Genomic DNA, 19,537 nt, shown 5'->3' with positions numbered 1-19,537 from the left:
AAAAATCAGAGCCTGTCACTGTCACTAGTGACACTGTCTCCCGCTGAATTCCCCCACTGTTTGAACTCTGCATGATGCTGCACAGTGATCTCAGTAAAGTGAGTGCAGGGTGTGAACTGAACACAGGAAATTCTTTTTTTCTCTCTCTCCCTCTCTGAAATACATGTAGCATTGTGTCAGAAAGCCAGTTGTTGAATTGTATTAGAAGACAAAAAAAAGTCTGTTTAGTCTAGGTAGGAACATGGATGAAGAGAACGTATTTGTCCATCTGTATGTCAGTGTTTGTGAGAGGTCACATGAGAGGAGCGGAGGAGAGAGAGAGAGTGAGAGAGTGAGAGAGAGAGAGAGAGAGAGAGCGAGGTCCCCGGGGCTCCATGCATTGTGCCAGTTGTGCGTTTACAATAGGCTCTTTGGAGAGAGAGGCTTCGCAGCCACTGAACTGCTCCATTCAGACTTGACCAGGCTTTGCCTCACAGGAGCTTAACTTTCATCGCCCCCCTCCTCTCTCTCTCTCTCTCTCTCTCTCTCTTTCTCTTTCTCTCTCTTTCTCCATCGGGCCCTGCCATCCTGCCCTGGTACCTTACTAGACATCGCTGTCCACTCGTCCATCCCAGACTCTTTTCACGGCCCCCGGGGAGGGGGAGTTGAAGGGAGGGAGGGGAGGGGAGGGCAGGGGGTCCACTTCACATACTGGACTAAGAATAGTCCAGTGACTCTCTGCGAGTGAATTGCAGTTTTGTATCTCTCCCTCACTCTGCATTCCAGAGTAGGAGGCCTAAATATGCTACTGCCATTACCGTCTGACCCCCCATGCCCTTCTGCCCTCCCCCTGTTAAATCCACACACACACACACACTTATGCACATTGTGTGGCAGTTACATGTGATTTGGACTTTCCCTCGTTGACCCACTTCTCTCACTGGACAGGATGAGACAGACAGAAGAAGAAGGGAGTGATCTATCTGATTTACCAACAAACTGATGTAAAGAAAACGCATCAGACGCTCCCATCGCTTCAAACAGTCCTAAAAAGTTTCTAAATCTTAAAAAGCAGGACCACGTCTTTTTGTTACATCATGGTCAAATCCTTTAAGAACTTTTTGTCCCTCTCCACTCAGCCTGTCTGTTTCCTGTTGGCTTTGATCAACCCACCCATAATCCCATCTGGCCGTGTCCGTCTTCTTTATACCGGTGCCGGATAGTAAAACAGAAAGAGACAGAAACAAGCTGCTGTTATCGTGAATATTTCACTACATGCAACCACTGCAGTTACCAAGATAAAGGTAAGCAGATACACTCAGGTTATTTCTGTTTGTGGTATCTGTGCCCTTGTTAGAAACGGAACAGATTGTTTTAGTAGCAGCGCTTATAGACAAAACACCTCATAGCACAAAATAACTGGCTGAAAAGGAGTACTGTCGCAATTAGGGGGTCTATTAGGAGAGATTGACATATAATAATCATAACTATGTTTTCACTATTGCCTACTCACTCAGAGCTAAGAATCTGTGTACAAGGCCCATAGAAACCCATTCATCTTTATGTTAACTACAGTACTGTACCAGGACCTTCACATTGCATTTCAGCCTTTTTTTCGAGCTGGAATATAACTTTATAATATAATATTTTTGCTTGGCTGCTAGGAGTGTGAGGGGCTAGTCTCCTGTTTGTAATAGATGGTGTGTTCTCATTAGGGTTCATTGAAGTTGGGTCTTCTCTGGGTGATCAATAGTGATGATAATATCATAAAGATGGGATTAATCTAATACAATGTGTGTAGTTCTTTATCTGTCAAAATGCACCAGATTGAAGCCTTTTAATATAAAATTACCCAAAATTTCTGACACCCCCACCCCGCCTCTCCCCCCGCGCACCACGACTAAATGACCTCGGTATTTCAAAAAATCCTGCGTACGGCCCTGCCCATAATAATTATACTTTCTCAATATTTTAAACATTTCTTTAACTGATCGTACTGTGATAGACTAAAATGAGTCAACAAAAACAAAATAAGTTATTTTCATCAACATAAGTTGATAGTACTTCCATGTAGGTTCAGCCCTTCAGCAGCTTTTCTCCGAGGGCATGGTGGTGTAAGGTCAACGTGATCATGGTCTTTACCAACCAAGTGGTAGGAGTGGATTTGATTCAAACATGCCACTTCCACTCTTCCAATTTCTGCTTGTGGCCATAAGTCTTTTTTAATGATCAATAGTGTGCAATAAGTTGTTCTTATCTCAATTAGTGTTTTGATGATTTAAAACGGTTTTATTTAATGGTTGTATTCAGTGGTTGTTGTTTCCTTTTGTGTCTGTATGAATGCGGCTGCTGTGACACAACAATTTCCTTTACGGGTTAATACAGTATCTTGATCATTTCCGTTCCTGCTGACTTACAAAAGGAGGTGTCTCACCGATGTGACTCAGAGGAACCAGAGCTCAGAGGCAAAATTCTCAACAACTGGAGTTAGTTAAGGTGAAGCAACCGTACACAGACCCACGACCGCCTGCCACGGCTGTGGATGCTGATATCAGAGTGTGTGTGTGTGTGGGGGGGTCAATAGGATTTTATTTTCATTTTGGATCTAAAGCTCGCCTATGCACCTGTGCTGGCTCCCTGGATGCTTGTGTCTGACTCTGTATCTTTCTATGTGCGGACATCAATTTTGTTCGCCTTAAATGTCAGCCAGAGAGCTGACATGGGATCTGCAAAAGAAATAAAGCGAAGGAGGGGGAAAAAAAAAGGAAAGCAGGGGGTAGAGAGGAGGGGAGAAAAACTGGGGGAAGAAGGGTGGAGGGAGTGGAGGGAGGGGAGAAGGTACGGGAGGATAATACATATGAAAAACGCAGGAGGAAAAGTCTTCAGAACAGCTGCGTCCTCCGTCTAAAACCGGGACCTTGGGGAGAAGGAGCAGTGCTGAGTGGGCGTCTGGTAGATAGTCAGCGCTGGTGTGGAGGTTACGCAGAGGTCACATGTAGGCTTTGTGTAGGTGTCATAAGTAGGCGCTATGACTGAATGATTTATTGCAAACCAGGCATTCAAGTGGGTTTTTTTTTTCATTTCTGTGAGGGTGTAGATTGGGGGGGGGGGGGGTGGCATAAAGTCCTATGATTTATTTTTTCACTCATCTGCCTGGAATGATGCTGATATGACTGTTCATAATATAACACGTAGAGCAGCTCATAACCACTATGTCCATTGTGTCGGTATGCATTTCTGGCATGACTGCATAAAAGTCAATATTGGCTTGGGCCTTATGTAGGATGAAATGTGGCAGGTTCAGAGCGAGGACACATTTCTCAAGCTAACAGAGCTACAGGAAACAGAAATCATTATGGATAATTGCTTAACGAATAGTTACGGTGTCAGTGGCACCGACATGCAGTGGAAGTGGAATAGCAGCAGAGTTTTTTGGGGGGTTTGATTTGGCGAGGAGGCGATGGAGATGGTGATTTGTCGTAACTATAACTACAGTACCATCATGTTGTGGCAGCGCTCTTTCCTGTAATATCAGGTTTTGATTAACAGATTACCTCTCAAGCAAAGCCTTTTTCTGTTTCTAATTAATGTGCTCTGTTTCGAGGCTGCTGTTACCTTTAAACATCCCCCCTGGTGTATGAGCTGATACTTTGTCTGTGTTTCTCATTTAAAACCGAAACAGCACTGACTTAAAAAAAAAATTCCACCCCACAAAAACCCTAAAATATTGCTTGAAAATATTGTTTGATTGCAGGGATATTTATTGCAGCGCGCTCAAGAATCCCGGTGACCTCAGCCGTCTCCACGCTTTGACGGCCGAAGCCCGAGATGGGACAGAGGGGGGGATGAGGGAAGGGAGGGAGAGGAGAGGAGAACAGCAGGGAGATGTGGAGAGGGAGGGGGGATTAATGAGGCACCAGCTCTGTGACAGTAGCTGTGTATGTGGGTGCTACTAATTAATACTGGTATGCTATGATAGTCTTATAATACACTCGTCTCACAAGACCAAGATTCTTCTCCTTCGCTGCGCGTTTATGAAGGTGGGAGTCGGTGGGTGGACAAACAAACAAAACAGGCAGGTATAGACGTTTAATGTTGAATGGGTTTATTGTTGTCGCTGCTGCCTCTGAAGTGAATGGATTGTTTGATGGAGTGCATTAAGGAACAGTGATCCAGTTGGATGTGGGTCAGCTCATCTAAAACAGATACTACTACCTCCACTTACATCGTAAAAAGTGGATTTATTTGCATAAAATAAAACGTCCAGTTTCAGGAAAAAGGAGAAGAGTTCGACTTAACGTTGAATGCATTGCAAACCCATCTCTGACTTCAACATTATCCTGCTTACATTTCACATGACTCCATAAATTATTCAGTGGACAAACAATAAATTTCAAAAGATCAAAAACCAAATAAAAAAAACCTTCACCTGCAGTTTACAGCCGACCTCGTCATCTATAAACATTTTTAAAGTTGTGCGTGTCCAATTACCCTCCCACTGTTTCCTTTGGTTTTTAACGCCGCTCCTCCGTCAGGCTCCATCTGACCTTACACGCTGGCTGATTGTCTGTTATCATAGATGTGGTGTGTTCAAATTCCATAGTTATAATTCTTTCATGAAGGAAGCTGCGTGTGTTGTGTTTGTGTCTCCCGCGGACGGTTGGAAATACAGTAAAGGAAAGATTTCAACGGTCCTTCGGGGGGTAGTTAAATAGGTAAAGTTCATTGAAGTCAGACTGGGTTTTTGGGGGAGTTTTGGATGAATTTTAAAAGGGATGTGAGTCCAACGAAAATGAAAGGATTTTTTTTTTCTTAACAATGCAGCTGCTCCTCACCAACTTCCCCTTATTTTCCCCACCTCACCTTCCCTTCCCTCTCATACTCCCTCCCCCAACATCACTCCTGCCTCGGGACTGTAGTTCGCAGTTAAAGACATTTTAATAGCTTCCTTTTCTAAACAAACCAGCTGCCAGGGGTGGGGGGGGGGGGACCAGATAGTATCTCTGGCACAGAGCGCCTCCTGGAGGTCATTCATTTACACTGAGGTGTGGAGACTGGCACAGCGGCTGAAGGCTCTCTCGCAGCCTGCTGTGTTGACTTCTCAGCACTAGATGGCATTGGCAGTGTGCTTGTAGCGCTGAGCTCCTTCCTGTCACCTCCTCCAGTAAAAAGAGCCCGACTCAAGAGCCAGATGAAACTGTCAGATATTACGCTTCAGGATCACAGCATCGTGTCATATCAGGGTTGCTCATCACAAAACGCAAATCTGATGCATGACAAAACCAAATGTGAACTGATACATCTCAGGTTGAGTTTTTTTGGCACAGCTGCTGCACAGCAGGGTGCCGTCGTGAATTCATACAACCACCTGAAGTATCAGCAGAAAATACCAAATGACCAAGAAATATCCACCACCTGACCACAACAGCGTCCGTGCATGACTGCATCTGACAGGTGCAAATATAGTAACATAAACATAAGGCTGGGTAATCTTGATAGTCATTTTCTCTGTGATCATGCAGAAATAGATTATGGATTAACACCTCTGTGTGTCAGATGGGGAGAAAAAAAAGTGTTCACGTTAGACCTTGTCTGTCTTCCTGTTTGTGCAAGAGACAGTGTACCGTGGTGATGTAACCACAGGCTGAGGTTTTACACAGAGCAAGCACAAACACAAACTTGAGTTTGAGACAAAGTTAGCATCACTCGTCTCGCAGTTAGAGAGCTTACTCACTGTAAATGCAGACAACCATCGTGCGCTGCAAACTTGCTGCACTTTATTTCACCATAAACTAACCACTTGTCAGTTCCACAAACAAAAACAGGTCACTTGATGAAGTTTATTTGACTCAACAGATCAGATCAAACTATTTCTTACATGATCTACTCTGCAGCCTCCTGTGAAACTGATCCCAGATTTCATTTTCATTTTTTCAGTCTTCTGTTTTTCTGTAGCTGCTGCTGTTTTTTTTTCCATCACAGTCCCTTAACCCTCTCCATCTCTGCACCACGTCGTCACAGAGAAACCCTGTATGTATGTGTGTGTGTTGGTGTGTAAGAATAAGGAGGGGGGGCCCAGTGCAGCCAGAAACAGGTTGACCCCGGTGTCCCTCTTGTTGCTCCGTGAGTGCCTGGGGGCCAAGCCGTAGTTCGCTGAGAACCCGGCACCCTTGAGTGACAGCATCCTTCCCGTTGTGGTCACCATGGGAACTGGAGAGTGTTTTCCCAAGTAAACTCAGTGGAGCTCTGCGCCACATCAAACGGCGCTGCCATGAGTCAGCCTGAAGCTCTGCAGGGAACCTAACTATAGCAGAGCTAACTGCTTACAAGGCAGAGCGCAGGAGTTTTAATGGACTGTGGTTTCCTACTTGGCCTAGTTGGCTGAAGTATTTGAAGTCAGTAAAAATGGCTTATGTTTGTCTTTTGTCTAAATAACCTACATGCGTGTGCAGCATGCGCACACTCACATGGATCAAACTTTCTGCAAATCTAGTGTGTATGACTGGGACTTGTTGGCCTGCAGCGCCGTGGAGGAGAGGAACAGTTCTGCTGGGAACAGAGGGATTACAGAGACCGAGGCTGTGCAGCTGGAAAACATTAACTCCACAAATGATGGCAGCACACTGCCCTATACACCCCTGTGATGTCATCCTCTACAGAGGTTCAGACTTACACACAACTTAACCCTGGTCACACACACAGGGACGGGAAACATAGCGCAGGGACATGTACAGTATGTTATAGGTACAAACAACAGAAAGGTGCATGCAAACACACTTACATTTACATTTACATACACAGTAGCCTGAACTTTTTGTTCTAACATACAACGGAACTTGTGTGTTGCAGTTTTTCTTTTTTTTCCAGGCAGCCCTGATTTCATTGGGAACATCTGAGGGAATGTTTAATCGGTACAAATTGGGAACTTCTTCGTTCCATAACCTCTTTCCTCAGGTTTTAAATTTTGTACAAAATACATGATCACCAGCTGAAAAAAGAGTATGATAATATTATAGTGATACAGCAACATTAAAATGCTGCTTACACAGTATGTTCATATAGGTCAAGTACTTTCTTTTCATAAGTTATTTTTTGGGGCGTTTTTGCCTTAAAGTTCAAGTTCACTTTTATTTATATAGCACAATTAAAAGACCTGTAATAGTCATCCAAAGTGCTTCACAGAGCAGAGACAAAAACAAAAAGAATGCATGTGCAAGAAACAAGAAAAACATGCATATCATCAAAAATGCATGTACATACGATCACATGCACATACGCACACATACGCATACGTCACAAAACAACAGTGCAAGATTATGTTAAAAAAAATCTGATTAATTCAGATTAGATGGTGGACAGAGAAGTCAGGGATCAATAAGGAGTGACATGCAAAAACCCACAGGTCAGACTCAAACCTACAACCTCTGCAATCAGGACTAAGCCTAGATGGCAGCAAACAATCAATCAAACAAGCCACGAGGGCACCCAACGGACATAAAACATGTATGGTTATGATTTAACATATTGTTATATTGCTACTTTTACAGAAGAAAGGGCTGAAGTGCTTGTTTTGGATCTTGTTTTCTGAAACTATGGACAGCTCTCTGGAAATTTTGAGTTACTACACAACTCTGCTGTGCTCCTCTTATTTTCTGTGTACTGTAACTCCTTTATCATTTCCTCATTATTTCTCATGAAGTCAGCCGTACCTGCCAAGTGTAACAATCAAGCTCTTTCTTCATTTCCTCAAACAAATAGTAACATTTTAGTTGTATTTTCCAGGAAGTCTCTAAGGAGCACAGTCATTATTCCATGTTACTGTACTTGCTTCTTGTGAATAAATGACCCATAAAAAAAAGCATTACCAAAATATATTTTCTGCCATTGCCATTCATCATGCGTCCATAGACGTTCAGAGATTGGTTGTTATCAGACTTATAGATTATGAATTCAGAATAAATGGGGAGTGACAGAGTTTTTTGTTTTTTAAGTAGATTATAGTATCTCACTTGTGTGCATACTGGTGTTGGTGTCTGGGGATGTGATGTTATTCTTGTAGAGTTTTGTCTTCACACTTCATTTTGTGATTTATTTATTCTCCTAACCAGCTCTGATTCCAGGAATGGTGTCTCAGGAGTTGATCTGCCTCTCTCGCTGTATTATCTCCATGTTTTGTGTCACCAACCACCAGCGCCTGAGTCAGTTTCCTCGTTCCCCTCCAAGGAGGTGCCAGGTCCTCATCACTTATTCAGCACTCCCTCCACCTCATTCGTTGAGAGTTGCCTTGGGTGTTTTGCTTTAAATTCATCTCTGCCTCTCTCCTTCCCTTTTTAAAAAGGAGGTGAAGTGAAACAATTACAAAAAAGGGCTCCAACAAGACAAACACAATGCAAAATGCACACCCTCCCCCCTACAATGGAAGGTCTGCAGTTATTCTCTCATGGGAAACATGCAAATAATTTAGATTTCACTGATGGCTTCTTAATATCATCAGTGATGGAGGCTCATCCAACCATGACGCCGTAATATACTTAAACCATCCGACTGCTCTTAATAGTTTTCTATTTGGCTAAGATGTAAATGATGACATATTTGTCAAGACAAGATATGGTGAAGTGATTATTTTGAATATGAACAAATTATGACCTGCTCCTGCTTCCTCTTTATTTTTAATTTCCAGCTGTGCAGGGCAACGATGCATTATACGACCACCCACTGAAACCTGCCTTTGCTCCACCAGAGAGCTCCAGTCATGAGGAGGTTAAAGGGATACTTCACCCAAAATCGATAATTCACCAATTTTCTACTCATCGTCATGCCAAGGAAGGGTTTGGAGAACTTTCAGAGTCATCAAAACGCTTTTGGAGTTCCAGGGGGGGTCTGGCTGGCAACGGATTTCCATATATCAATGATGAATGAATCAATCAAAACACACACTATGAAACATCCAAATACCTCCATACTGCTCGTCCGTACTGACCCAAGTGTCCTGAAGCCGCCACATGAAAAAGTTGTTCGGAACAAATTAATTTGATCTCTGTTTGTTGCCTTGTTGTAGCAGTAGCTCCCAGTGGCTCTGTTGATGTTTATGCGCATGCACAAGATTTGCTGCGAGATGTTCGTTCGTCGTTGTAATAAACCATTGGATGTTATCTGGATATCTCGCAACAAATCTCTCGAAGCAAACGGAGCCAAACCCTTCCTTGGCATGATGGTGAGTAGAAAATTGGTGAATTATCGATTTTGGCTGAAGTACCCCTTTAAAGGGTGGGAGTTAAAATGCCTCATAATGGGTTGTTACTGAAAAAAATATCACATACTGTAAGTGCTGTCTCAGCATTAGTTGAAGTCATTTTTTTAATGCTGGCTCTCACTGGTGTTTACATAGCACCAGTTTATGCAAACATGCATAGGTTAAAAAAAAACATAAGCAGGATGGAAACAGGCTGAGAGCAGCCAGTGTAGGGATTGTAATGTGTGAAGTCAGGCAGAGCTCAACACCGAGCGAGCTGTGTAACATGGGGCCTTTGCTGGCAGCTAGAGGGCACGTTTGTGTGTGGGCAAATTTGCATGGCAGTACCATTGTAGAGAGTCTGGCGCACAAACAAAGACCATCTCTGTGGTTTTATGCGAGTTTGAGCTACTGCTGTCAGGCATGATGCACTGAGGAGACTTGACTGAGACGTTGTGGTTTTATTTTGGAGGGGGGGGGGGGCTGATGCTGCTGGCGGTGGGCGTGGCTACTGTTTCCCTTCCCTTCCCCTTTTGTGTGTTGCGGTGGACGACGCACACGCTGTCATCTCCCGCTGAGTGCGGCACATTGATACTTGTACACTGTGTGGGAGAGGAATTGCAATTCCGTATGTGCTGGTGCCTTTTGTGTGCTCTCATTGTGTTTGTGTGTGTGTGTGTCGTGTTGTTTATATTTAGCTATGTAAAGCATTACAATAATGAACATTTATGTGGGCGGTGGGTGGGAACTTCTGTCACACTGACACGGACACTAATGACCTTAATCGTCACCTACCAGCATCACCATGGTTACCTCCTACTCTCCGCAGGGAGCACAGTGTGCGCGAACGTCTGGACCTATACATTAAAGTGTGCGTCACTAAATTATAGATGTAGAGTCAGGCTTGGAGAACTATACTGAAATTATAATGCTTCATTTGCAGAATATGTAAACTGTTCCCTTAAATGACCCTGAGTATGATGACTAGTGATGCTCTACTGTATATACATGTAGACATTGCATTTTAATGTATTATAACGGAATAATGGATATTAATTTATTTTTCTCTAAATGAACATTAGAAGAACCCACTAACTAACTTATGGTTAAATGCACTGCTGGTTTCACAATAAGAGACAATGGCATATTCATGACCTCAATGCCACATACACACAACCACTTTTATCTACTTGTACCTCACTGCATACACTCAGTAGATGTCCATGAAAAAACAATGTAACTTCTCTTTTTTAATCGTCATTGACTTCTTGGATTATTTTCAATGTTGCGTCAGTGTATTAAGAAATGTTTTCACTTCCTGCTACAAGTGTATTTGTGGTGATTTTTTTTTTAAAGGAATCCTTATTCCTTTTAGGAAATATGGTGGCAGAAAAGGAGAAGGTTGATTGATTGCCAAGGGTTTCAGCCTGTCACAGTCAGCTAGTTTCGCTTTTTCACTCCACCTCCTCTCCCTCAAACAGATTCACTTTTTCCGGCCCGAGCCAGACACAAAAGATGATAAACAACAGTAAATCCAAAACTCCTACTCGCTAACCTTTGGGTGACATAACCGGCGGTGCTATGGTGCTAGATGTATGTTTGGTGCAACTTGCGGGTTTCCACGAGTAAGGACGGCTGGCGAGAAACACAAAGGGGGGAATTTCATAATGGGAAGAACTGCAAATTGCTGTGAAACATATGAAAACCATTTTGTTCTCAGATATGCAGATTTTTTTTTTCTTTCTCTTCAGCCACACACAGAGAAAGAAAAGTGGATCATGAGGAATAAAGCAGGACCAGATGTTCTGGTGACATGTGAGAAATTAGAGTGGTGAAAGTGATTGTCGCTGGCACTCAGGGACAACAAAACTGATGTAATGGAATTTTTATTCTTGAAACTCCTCATACTGTCCTGTTGCCTGTCCGTGTGCTGCAGCACAGTCAGGGAGGGAGTTTCATGTGGTGGATCTGCAGTCCTAAAAGTCGGCATGCACGCTTCATCTGTGAAGCCGCCCACTCCCCACTTTTCCTCCACTCAGTGGGCTTGCTCACCACTCCCAAACACTCTCCTCCTGCTCATGCTGGAATATTAAACAGAATTTACAATCATATACACAAACACATACAGAAATCTGCATATGCTGTCATATGCATGTGTTTTATCAAACGTCTGTGCTTTGGATCCAGTCCTCAGTGCACAAACTGCAGATCCACAGTCACAGTCAGCAGAACTCTTAACTGGAAAGGACTGATGTGGTTACATGAAAGATGGGAAAAGACAGTGCAGCAGATTGAAAATCAGAAAAGATAATGTAGTTGTGTGTGTGTGTGCAGTATATGTGCGTGTATAGCAGCTGGTTCTGGTCAGCTGACGAATACTGCAGACTGTGATTTGTTGGGGGAGCTGGGCTGGGCTGAACCATGCACAGCTGCAGTCTGTGTGTGTGTATGTGTGTATGTGTGTGTGTGTTAGAGGAAGAGAGAGAGGGAGAGAGCGAGACATGTAAGGCTGCCAGTGTGTAAGCTCAGCAACAGCAACATAAGGAACTGGAGACTGGAGCAGAGCAGCGCAGGACAGGACAGACAGAGAAAGCTTTGCAGAGCAGGACCGGTAGAAGTGAGGCTGGAGGGGAAGGTGAGGGAGGACAGGGAGAGGGGTAGGAGGAGGATGGAGCCTCAGTTTTCCCACCGGGCTTGAACACAGCACCACTGGCTGGACCAGGTGGACTGGGCTTGAAGGGGGCTAAACTGTGTCATCGGGTCAGACACTTCACAGACAAAGGTGAGGAAGAAGCCTTTACTCGCCGGACGGAGAGACCAAGCAGGAGAGGAGAGGACCGTGACTCGACAGCGGGAGGATTATGGGCTGTTCGGCCAGTGTGGTCCTGCTGCTACGCTCGGTGGGCGGGGCCGACTGCGGTCACATGTGCTCACGACAGGACCAGATGTCGGTGGATGCTGCTACACCTACCCTGGAGGGTTACACCTCCACCACCTCGCCACTGACCATCATTGTAATGGTAACTACAGTAGCAGCGTGCTGCACGTCCAGCTCCCTCCTCTGGTGTGTGCGTGGGCAGGTAGAGGGGACTACCGTACTGTACGTGGGTGTGTGGACTAACAGTGTGGCATCATATCTTTACTGTATATTTTCATGCATTTTTAAATTGTAATGATGGAGAACGTGAGGAGCCAGAACGTTAAAAAAAAGACCTGTTTCTTCGGAGCAGTAAAACTTGATTGTGGCTTTCTGTGTTTTCTCTCCATTTCTGACTTTTCTTGTCTAAGTTTTTCTTCTTTTTTTTTTTCTTTTTACTTTTGGACGGCCTCTTTCTGCAGCTGAGGTTGATGTATGATCACTGATTGGGGCCTGGTTGTTTCCCTTCACAGCTGAGAGGCAGAGGGACGGAAATGGAGGGGGGAGAATAGACAGGGGAAGGGGGAAGGAAAGGGGGGGGGGTCAGCTATGAGGAATCTAGTTTCTGTGGGAAAAAATCTGCTTTCTCTGCATTTGGCCTACAGAGAAGATGATAAAAATAGCAGTTCAATCAGGACCGTGATCAAGATGGTGGATGAGAGTCGTTTGGAGTGAATGAATGAATGACTGGATTCAGGAAATCAATGAATGAATTACATAAACGTTACATGTGTGAGTTTCTATATCTGCTGAGTTTTCTCTCCAGAACAACGTCGCATGTCAGCCATCTGTTTGGTATCTGTATCCACTGGTGTTGGCCAGAATTTTTTTTTTTTTTTTTTTTTAATTCCGAGAAAGACCCTGGTTTCTGTAAGCCCGGTGGAAAAAATGTTCGAGTTTTGGCAGGATGGGATCTTTACAGTCGCCCCTTGTGTTTCCCCCCCATCTTTCTTTCCCTCCATAAACCTCCTTGTCTCTTCTGGTGCCCCCTTTTTCTGGTCTCTGTGGCAAGTTAGAGTCACGATAGTTTACACTGAAAACTCCTGTTGCCGGCAGATTCTTGCACTGTGAGTACAAGAGCATCAAATGATATGCGCAGTCTAGACTGTGTTTGAAACTAATATTCTAACACCGCTTTTGATGATCTTTTGAAGCATGCAGTATTCCCTCGTCACAGTGAGAGCTTCTTCGCCGCCTGCAGCTACAGAAAAGCATGAATCTTGAATCACAGTCGCTCGTAGTTGAAAGGCGGGAAAAGTTTTCTATCTTGAATCAGTTCATAGCAGCAGCAGCAGGTTTTTTGGAGCACAGGTTGGTGCTTGAAGGCAGCGATCCAGTGTGTGATTCACAGGTGTGAAGTCATCTACACTGGAGTCAAGTTCGCTGGATATTTTAAGTAGATGAAAGCAAAAGTACAACTGTGTGTCATCTGCAAACAAACAAGTGGCATCATGTAGGCTTCATGCAAGTTATGGAGCGTGGGAAACTCCAAAGGTCAGGTGCAGTGCAACTTGAGTTAGGTTCTGTTTTTAACATGTGAACAAAACTTTAAGCTGTAAAACTGATTTCTACCCAGTGTTGAAGAATTTCATCTCGCTAGACTGATCTGCAAATGTTGTGTTGTGTTGAGACTTTGAAGAATTTCAAGAACTGACCAGTGCCAGTTGCTAAAAGGTAAAATATCCACTGATATTTCAAGAGCCGCCTCAGTACGATGGCTGGTTCTGAAACCAAGTGGACGTGTCACAGTGAGATGTTTGGAAATGGATTAAACCAACACTAAGTAACTTTTCAACCTTCATCAAATATTTTCATAACTTTTGTGATGATACATCGACTTACAACAAGTTGAATGACACCTCTGTCGTGGTCTGAGGGGGTCTGTATCTCTTTCTCTGGCACTAAGCAGCTTTGAGGAGCATGGTAGGAACCCGGCTCTCACTTAAGTTTCACTTTCACTTTTGCGAGTCACAACAAGGAGGGAACAGGCAAAACGGCACTTTAGCAATGGATTATGTTTGTGTTTTCACTTTGAAATGATCCACTGGAAACAGAAACTTAGTTTTGATGTCTTCTGTTAATTTTAATGCAGGATATTTACAGGGTTTCACGCTAGTGTTCATGGGAAATGGAGTCTTCCTTCAGGCAAAACACTACCGCTTTGGTCCACAGGCGCCGCCAAACTCAACCAAAACTGAAAGTTCTTTAGTACTGCTTTAATAGTTCCTGATCAGTCAAAACAGGGATGGAAAATCTTCAGGTGTATTGTCATGGTGACTGACCATGGTTTCTATCTATATTCAGTCGTGGTTAAAATTACAGACTGCACTGAAGTGATCTACAAATAACGAAGTAATACTTTGCAGGGCTCCAGACTGCCCCTAAATGAAACAGTGCAAGTGAACTTTTCATCTACTTTCACATGTGTAACCAGTAAGTTTGCCTCTTTTATTTTTTAACACTGATGAAACATGGAACTCTAAGAATCTGTCATTACAGGTGGCAGGCCGATGTGTGTGAGGATAGAATTAAAAAACAGCACGCACATCCTAGTTGCTCAATGGTGCTGGACCAAAATAACGTAAAGAAAAGTTCACAACACCAAAGGGGCGCCAATGCAATCATTTTTTAAAGGTACATGATGTGTTTTTGAGCACCACCGACTCTTCCTCAGATGTTAGATAAGAGAACGAATGGGTAGAGACGCCATTTTTAAAGACCAGTCCCATGACATGATCATGTGATCTCACACACCAGTTGTGCATTCATACCAATCAAATGTGAATATTTGCTTTGCAAGTCGATTAACAGTGTGTGTGCTCCAAAAAATTGAAGTTAGCAGCTACTGTGCTCCTAGTAGAAGATGTTAGTCTGGAGCCCTGCTTTGACAGTCTGGGTTTCTCACACGTGCTACGTCAGAGCTGGTCCATCGGACGTCTCCCCTCCAGCTTGACCCTCTGTCCACCCCTCCCTCACCCGTGTCACTGACACTGTGGTCAGAAAGGGAACACGACCCTCTCTGACCACTGTCGCTCCCCTTTTGTGTCAATGTGTCGAGCACCCTCAAGTGACATTCGAGAATGTGTTGGTGGTCGGTTAATTAGTCATCGACAAGATGTTGTGAATGTTGAGCAATTGTCAGTTCACTCAATGGTTTATAATGAACCTTCACACATCTGGATGGACTGAGCAAGAATATGAGCTGAAAAAAGACAAAAAAAAACCCACTGAAGTGTCTGTTTTAAAACAGAGCAAGAAAGTCAGATGAAAGGCCCATAGGACTTTCACCATTAACTCAACACGTCAAATCGTCCTCCCAAAAGTGGAGAACGCTGTTTTTCATCAGAGGGACAAGTTCTCTCAGATGTATGAATCCCCATTAGTCCCACTGTGTCTCTCCCCAGACCCTGTGCTGCTCTAATGATGTAAAGCAGATGGCTTCTGTCTGGTTTCTCCTCTCTGCTGTCTCAGCTGTCTCTGTCCTCCCATGTCTGTCTCTCTGTCTCTCTTAATCCCTATAAATCTTCCTCACTCCATCTTTTCTTCCACGCTGCCCCCTTCTCTCCGATTTCATCACACTTTCCTCACGTCTCTCCTCTAATAGGATGGTAAGCCCTTAAATCTGCGCCCGAGAGTGACACAGACCAGCTTGTGCGCATTATATGACTTTCCCTCCATCTTTGTCCTTTTCGGCTGTCCGTCTTAATCGTTTCACAACTGAGATGCATTCTCCTGTTCTTTTTTTTCCCTCACTAACTCGGATCCTCCTCCTCCTCTCCTCCCCCTCTCCCCCTCTCCCCTCTGTCTCACTCCCTTCGTTCACAGTTATGCTGGAGGAGAGCCGTGCTGTGAGCCACCCGTCTAGTGCTCTAGTCATAGCCTCCACACAGCTGTAGTTTACCCAACGCCGACACCCACTCCACCTCACCCCTGCCAGGAGAGAGGGAGCAGGGAAGAGAGGAAGGGGGGACTGAGGGGGGAGATGTTAAAAGGGATGTTTAATAGCGTGAGAACAAGGCAGCGGGGTAGAGAGGGAATCAAAGGAAGAAGAAATAAAGGAGTGCGCCGCTGCTGAGGATGTTTGATGAGATGAGGAAGCGATAGAGGAGGGGAAGAGAGGGGAGGGATGGAGCCAGCTGAGGCAGCTGGTGTAAAACAGAGGATGGATGGAGGGAGGAACAGAGCAGGAGAAAAGAGAGGGGAGGCTGAGCTTCTGCTTGCCGCAGCAGACGTTAAATAGGCTTGAAGGAGCGCGGCGCTAACAGCGTAATTATGATTCACCGTTTCAGATGCAAAACATCAAAGACCTATTAACGCTTATTAAATCAGGTAAACATACAAGAGATTATGATTAATGCTTAACTTAGAGGTGTCTTGTCCTTGTAGACTCTGGCCATGTTGTTTTACCCCCCCACCATGAACACACAGCATTTTCCAGTTGACACCATTCATTAATCGTCATTACTTGTCAAACGGTTTTTGCACATTAACCACCACTTAACCAACAACCAACAACAATGAACTGACACAACCCTCAACACAAACTGTGAACTAGAGGAGGTGTTAGGCATTGTAACGAGAAAACAGCAACACGTAACCTCAGATTTGCATGGAATGGTGCTAAATCTTAAAAAAGATCAGAGTTATATAACAGAGATTCATTATCTCACTGTGACCATTTTGGTTTTATTATTTTAGATTAGGTTTTTACGACGTTGAACTCAGATTGCCTCATCTGCCTCAATACACTGCATATGAATGGAATTTCATTTGTGGTGCTGACAGCAGTAAAACAAAAAGAAAAAACTCTTAAAAATCTTAAAAAGGTTGTTTTTTTTCCCCCCAGAAACTGAGCCCCATCTGCATGTATTGTTGTGAACAGCGCTTGGCTGAACTGCAACGGTCGGTCGAGCGCTGGAGTTCCGCCATTGGTCGTTTCTCTCTCAAAATGATTTGGCACGAGCTAGCAAATTTGACAACTTAATCTTAGACCTTGACTGCTCTTCTTCTAAAAACGGCACAAGGACAAATCTAGTGACCTTTTGAAAAAGACAATATCCACTTTCTGTCAAAGAGAGCCGCTAGCGCTGACCTGACCTCACCCTGCGCAGGCCGCCGACAGCCGACAGCGTGGCAACTCAGAGCCTCCTGAACTTTTCTCTCTGACTGATCATTTTATAAGTACATAGAACAGAAATCACAACACAGCCTTTGCCTTTGACTTGCGTTTATGGCGATTGTGTCGGACGACGTTGCCGTTACAGAGTCATGCAGGACTTGGGAGGTGATGAGCACCAGCTTAGAAGTAACTGCTGGGTAACATGCAACCTTAATGGGCTGTGTTCCAGTCAGTGTTTATACGTGTTTCATTGTCTTAAAACAGAACTAGATGCCCATCTAAATAAGAACAGCTTTAGCGGAAATTCAGCCTTATTAAAGTAGTGAATACATGAGCCCAGAATAGCAGAGTGGCTGACACTTGGCAGAATGAAAATATAGCGTGGCCCAGCCGTGCACAAGGTTTTGAGCTTATAGTCTTGTTATAATAACTTACTTTCCGCTGTAGAAATCGTCCCAGTAAGTCAACATGACAGCACGTTCTGCACGAGTAGAGTTAAGCGAGACAATGTGTATTTTTCCCTCTGGGATGCAGGTGAACTGACCCTTTAAAGCGGAATAGTTTAGTACATCGATTTCTCCGCATCATTTAATCCATCAGTGCTCCCAAAAGGCCTAATGGTGACGCCCTTATGTAATGCATTAATAACAGCTGCACCGGTTTGTTGTATCATCACAAGTTGTTCCTTCTTGTGCAGATCTCTGTTCTGCTATCAGGCTCTAAACAGGGGAAGTGAGTGTCTGTACGCACACGCAAAACATACATACAACTGTTACTGTGTATTTATTTTGTGTCTTGTTTATTTATGTCAGTGGACACACACAGTGGCATCTGTGCTTATCTTTTTGTATGTCTTTATGTTGCTCATGTTTTTAATGGCTTACAGACTGTCTCAAGAAGTTGATGGTTTGAATATAGTTCATATATATATGTGTGTGTGTGTATACTAGTTTTGTGAATGGTTGGGCTGAAGGTGTGCTGCTGATAGATCTGGACAGAAGGAGATAAGATACTGAGTCACTGTGGGTAGATGATAGTGTTTAACTGCAAAGAGAGGTTGTTTCCTGTTGTGTCTTTTTGTACAATTAGTAATGTGCACTTAGAAGAAATCTCTCTGGAAGCTGTTATTTTTATTCCATTGTCTAAAGTGAAAGCAATCGGATTAAAAGTGATGCACAGAAACCGGAGCACCAGGTTGATTGGTTTCTGATTTTGCTGGGGATTTTCTCTCTTCTCTCTCTCTCTGAGTATGTCTGTGCGTGTGTGTGTGTTTGTGGTTGTTTGTGCGCTGAAATGTGTGTTGGACATCAACTTCCTCTACATCCCATCCACGTGTTCTGACACAGGCTCATAACCTCACTCAGTGTTAGTTCTGCTCCTGACAACGCACATGTCTGCGGTGTGCGTCTTTGTATAGTTCACTTTTTGTATAGCTTTTTTGTGAAATACTGCAACCAAGTGTGTGCGGTGCGCGTCACTCTACCGGCAATGAGCTTCAGGAGCAAAATCACCTTCAGGAAGAAAATAAAGAGCAAACGAGTGCGATCGGATTTCGCCCGGTTGAGTATTGTATGTATTTGTATGTTTCTTTCTGTTTCTACTAGTTCTGTTATACAGTGACAGGTGACACACTGCATTACAACCAACTGGTATTAACTGAACTTATCACATGGATGTAGTTTACTATGTGTTTTATAAGTGTGTGTGATTTATACACATTTAATGATGACACACCACAGTTTTAAAGTGGTTTGTGTTGGTTATTGTGCGCTTCATTTCCTCCTCTTTAGAAGATTTGTTTGTGACAGATCATTGTTAGTCTCTGTGACAGGAAGAACCAGACAGAAGCAAACACTTTGAAGTTTAACAGTTGATAAACGATATGTGCATTAATGTTGCACGCGCACATCAGAGCTAATGTCACTTAACTCTGAAGTCTGAAGTCTAAGTCTGATGCATATAGTATATGTATATATATCTGTCTCGTGACAAGAAAACCAAACTTTCCCCCCGAAACATTTGCACTGATGTCACATGAGTCAGGAAACCGTCACAATGTGTATATGAAAACCTCAAACTCATTCTGTCCACCTGCCTGTTGCTTCTCTCTTTCGTTTTACAGAAAAGCTCATTTTAAATAGTTCTTAATGATCGTTTCCATCACTGATTAATCCTTCGTGGTGTACTATTTTTGATTTGTTGATTGATTGATGATCTACAAGACGACAGACAATGGTAAAAGAAAGAGAAAGAATAAAGAAAAAAGTCAAAATACACAGTGATATAAAAC

At 43.7% G+C, this 19,537-nt stretch overlaps 1 protein-coding gene across 3 annotated transcripts in view; it reads left to right on the top strand.

Moving 5' to 3' along the window:
- The window catches only part of dock10 (dedicator of cytokinesis 10), a gene marked incomplete at its 5' end in the record, with an annotated part of 70,806 nt that overhangs the window by 8,791 nt on the left and 42,478 nt on the right, over positions 1 to 19,537 (top strand). The window contains one exon of one of the 3 annotated variants that reach the window (XM_083984603.1): positions 18,736 to 18,816. The exons of the other annotated variants lie outside the window; for them this stretch is intronic. Within the exon in view, the coding sequence (XP_083840729.1) occupies positions 18,736 to 18,816 (81 nt within the window). Of the gene's footprint in view, positions 1 to 18,735; positions 18,817 to 19,537 lie in introns of those variants that run through there. 3 annotated transcript variants of the gene reach the window in all.

Source organism: Trachurus trachurus, assembly GCF_905171665.1.
Source record: "Trachurus trachurus genome assembly, chromosome: 13".
Classification (NCBI taxonomy): Eukaryota; Metazoa; Chordata; class Actinopteri; order Carangiformes; family Carangidae; genus Trachurus; species Trachurus trachurus.
The sequence above is the reverse complement of the archived record's forward strand: the minus strand, read 5'-3'. Positions and strand labels throughout refer to the sequence as shown.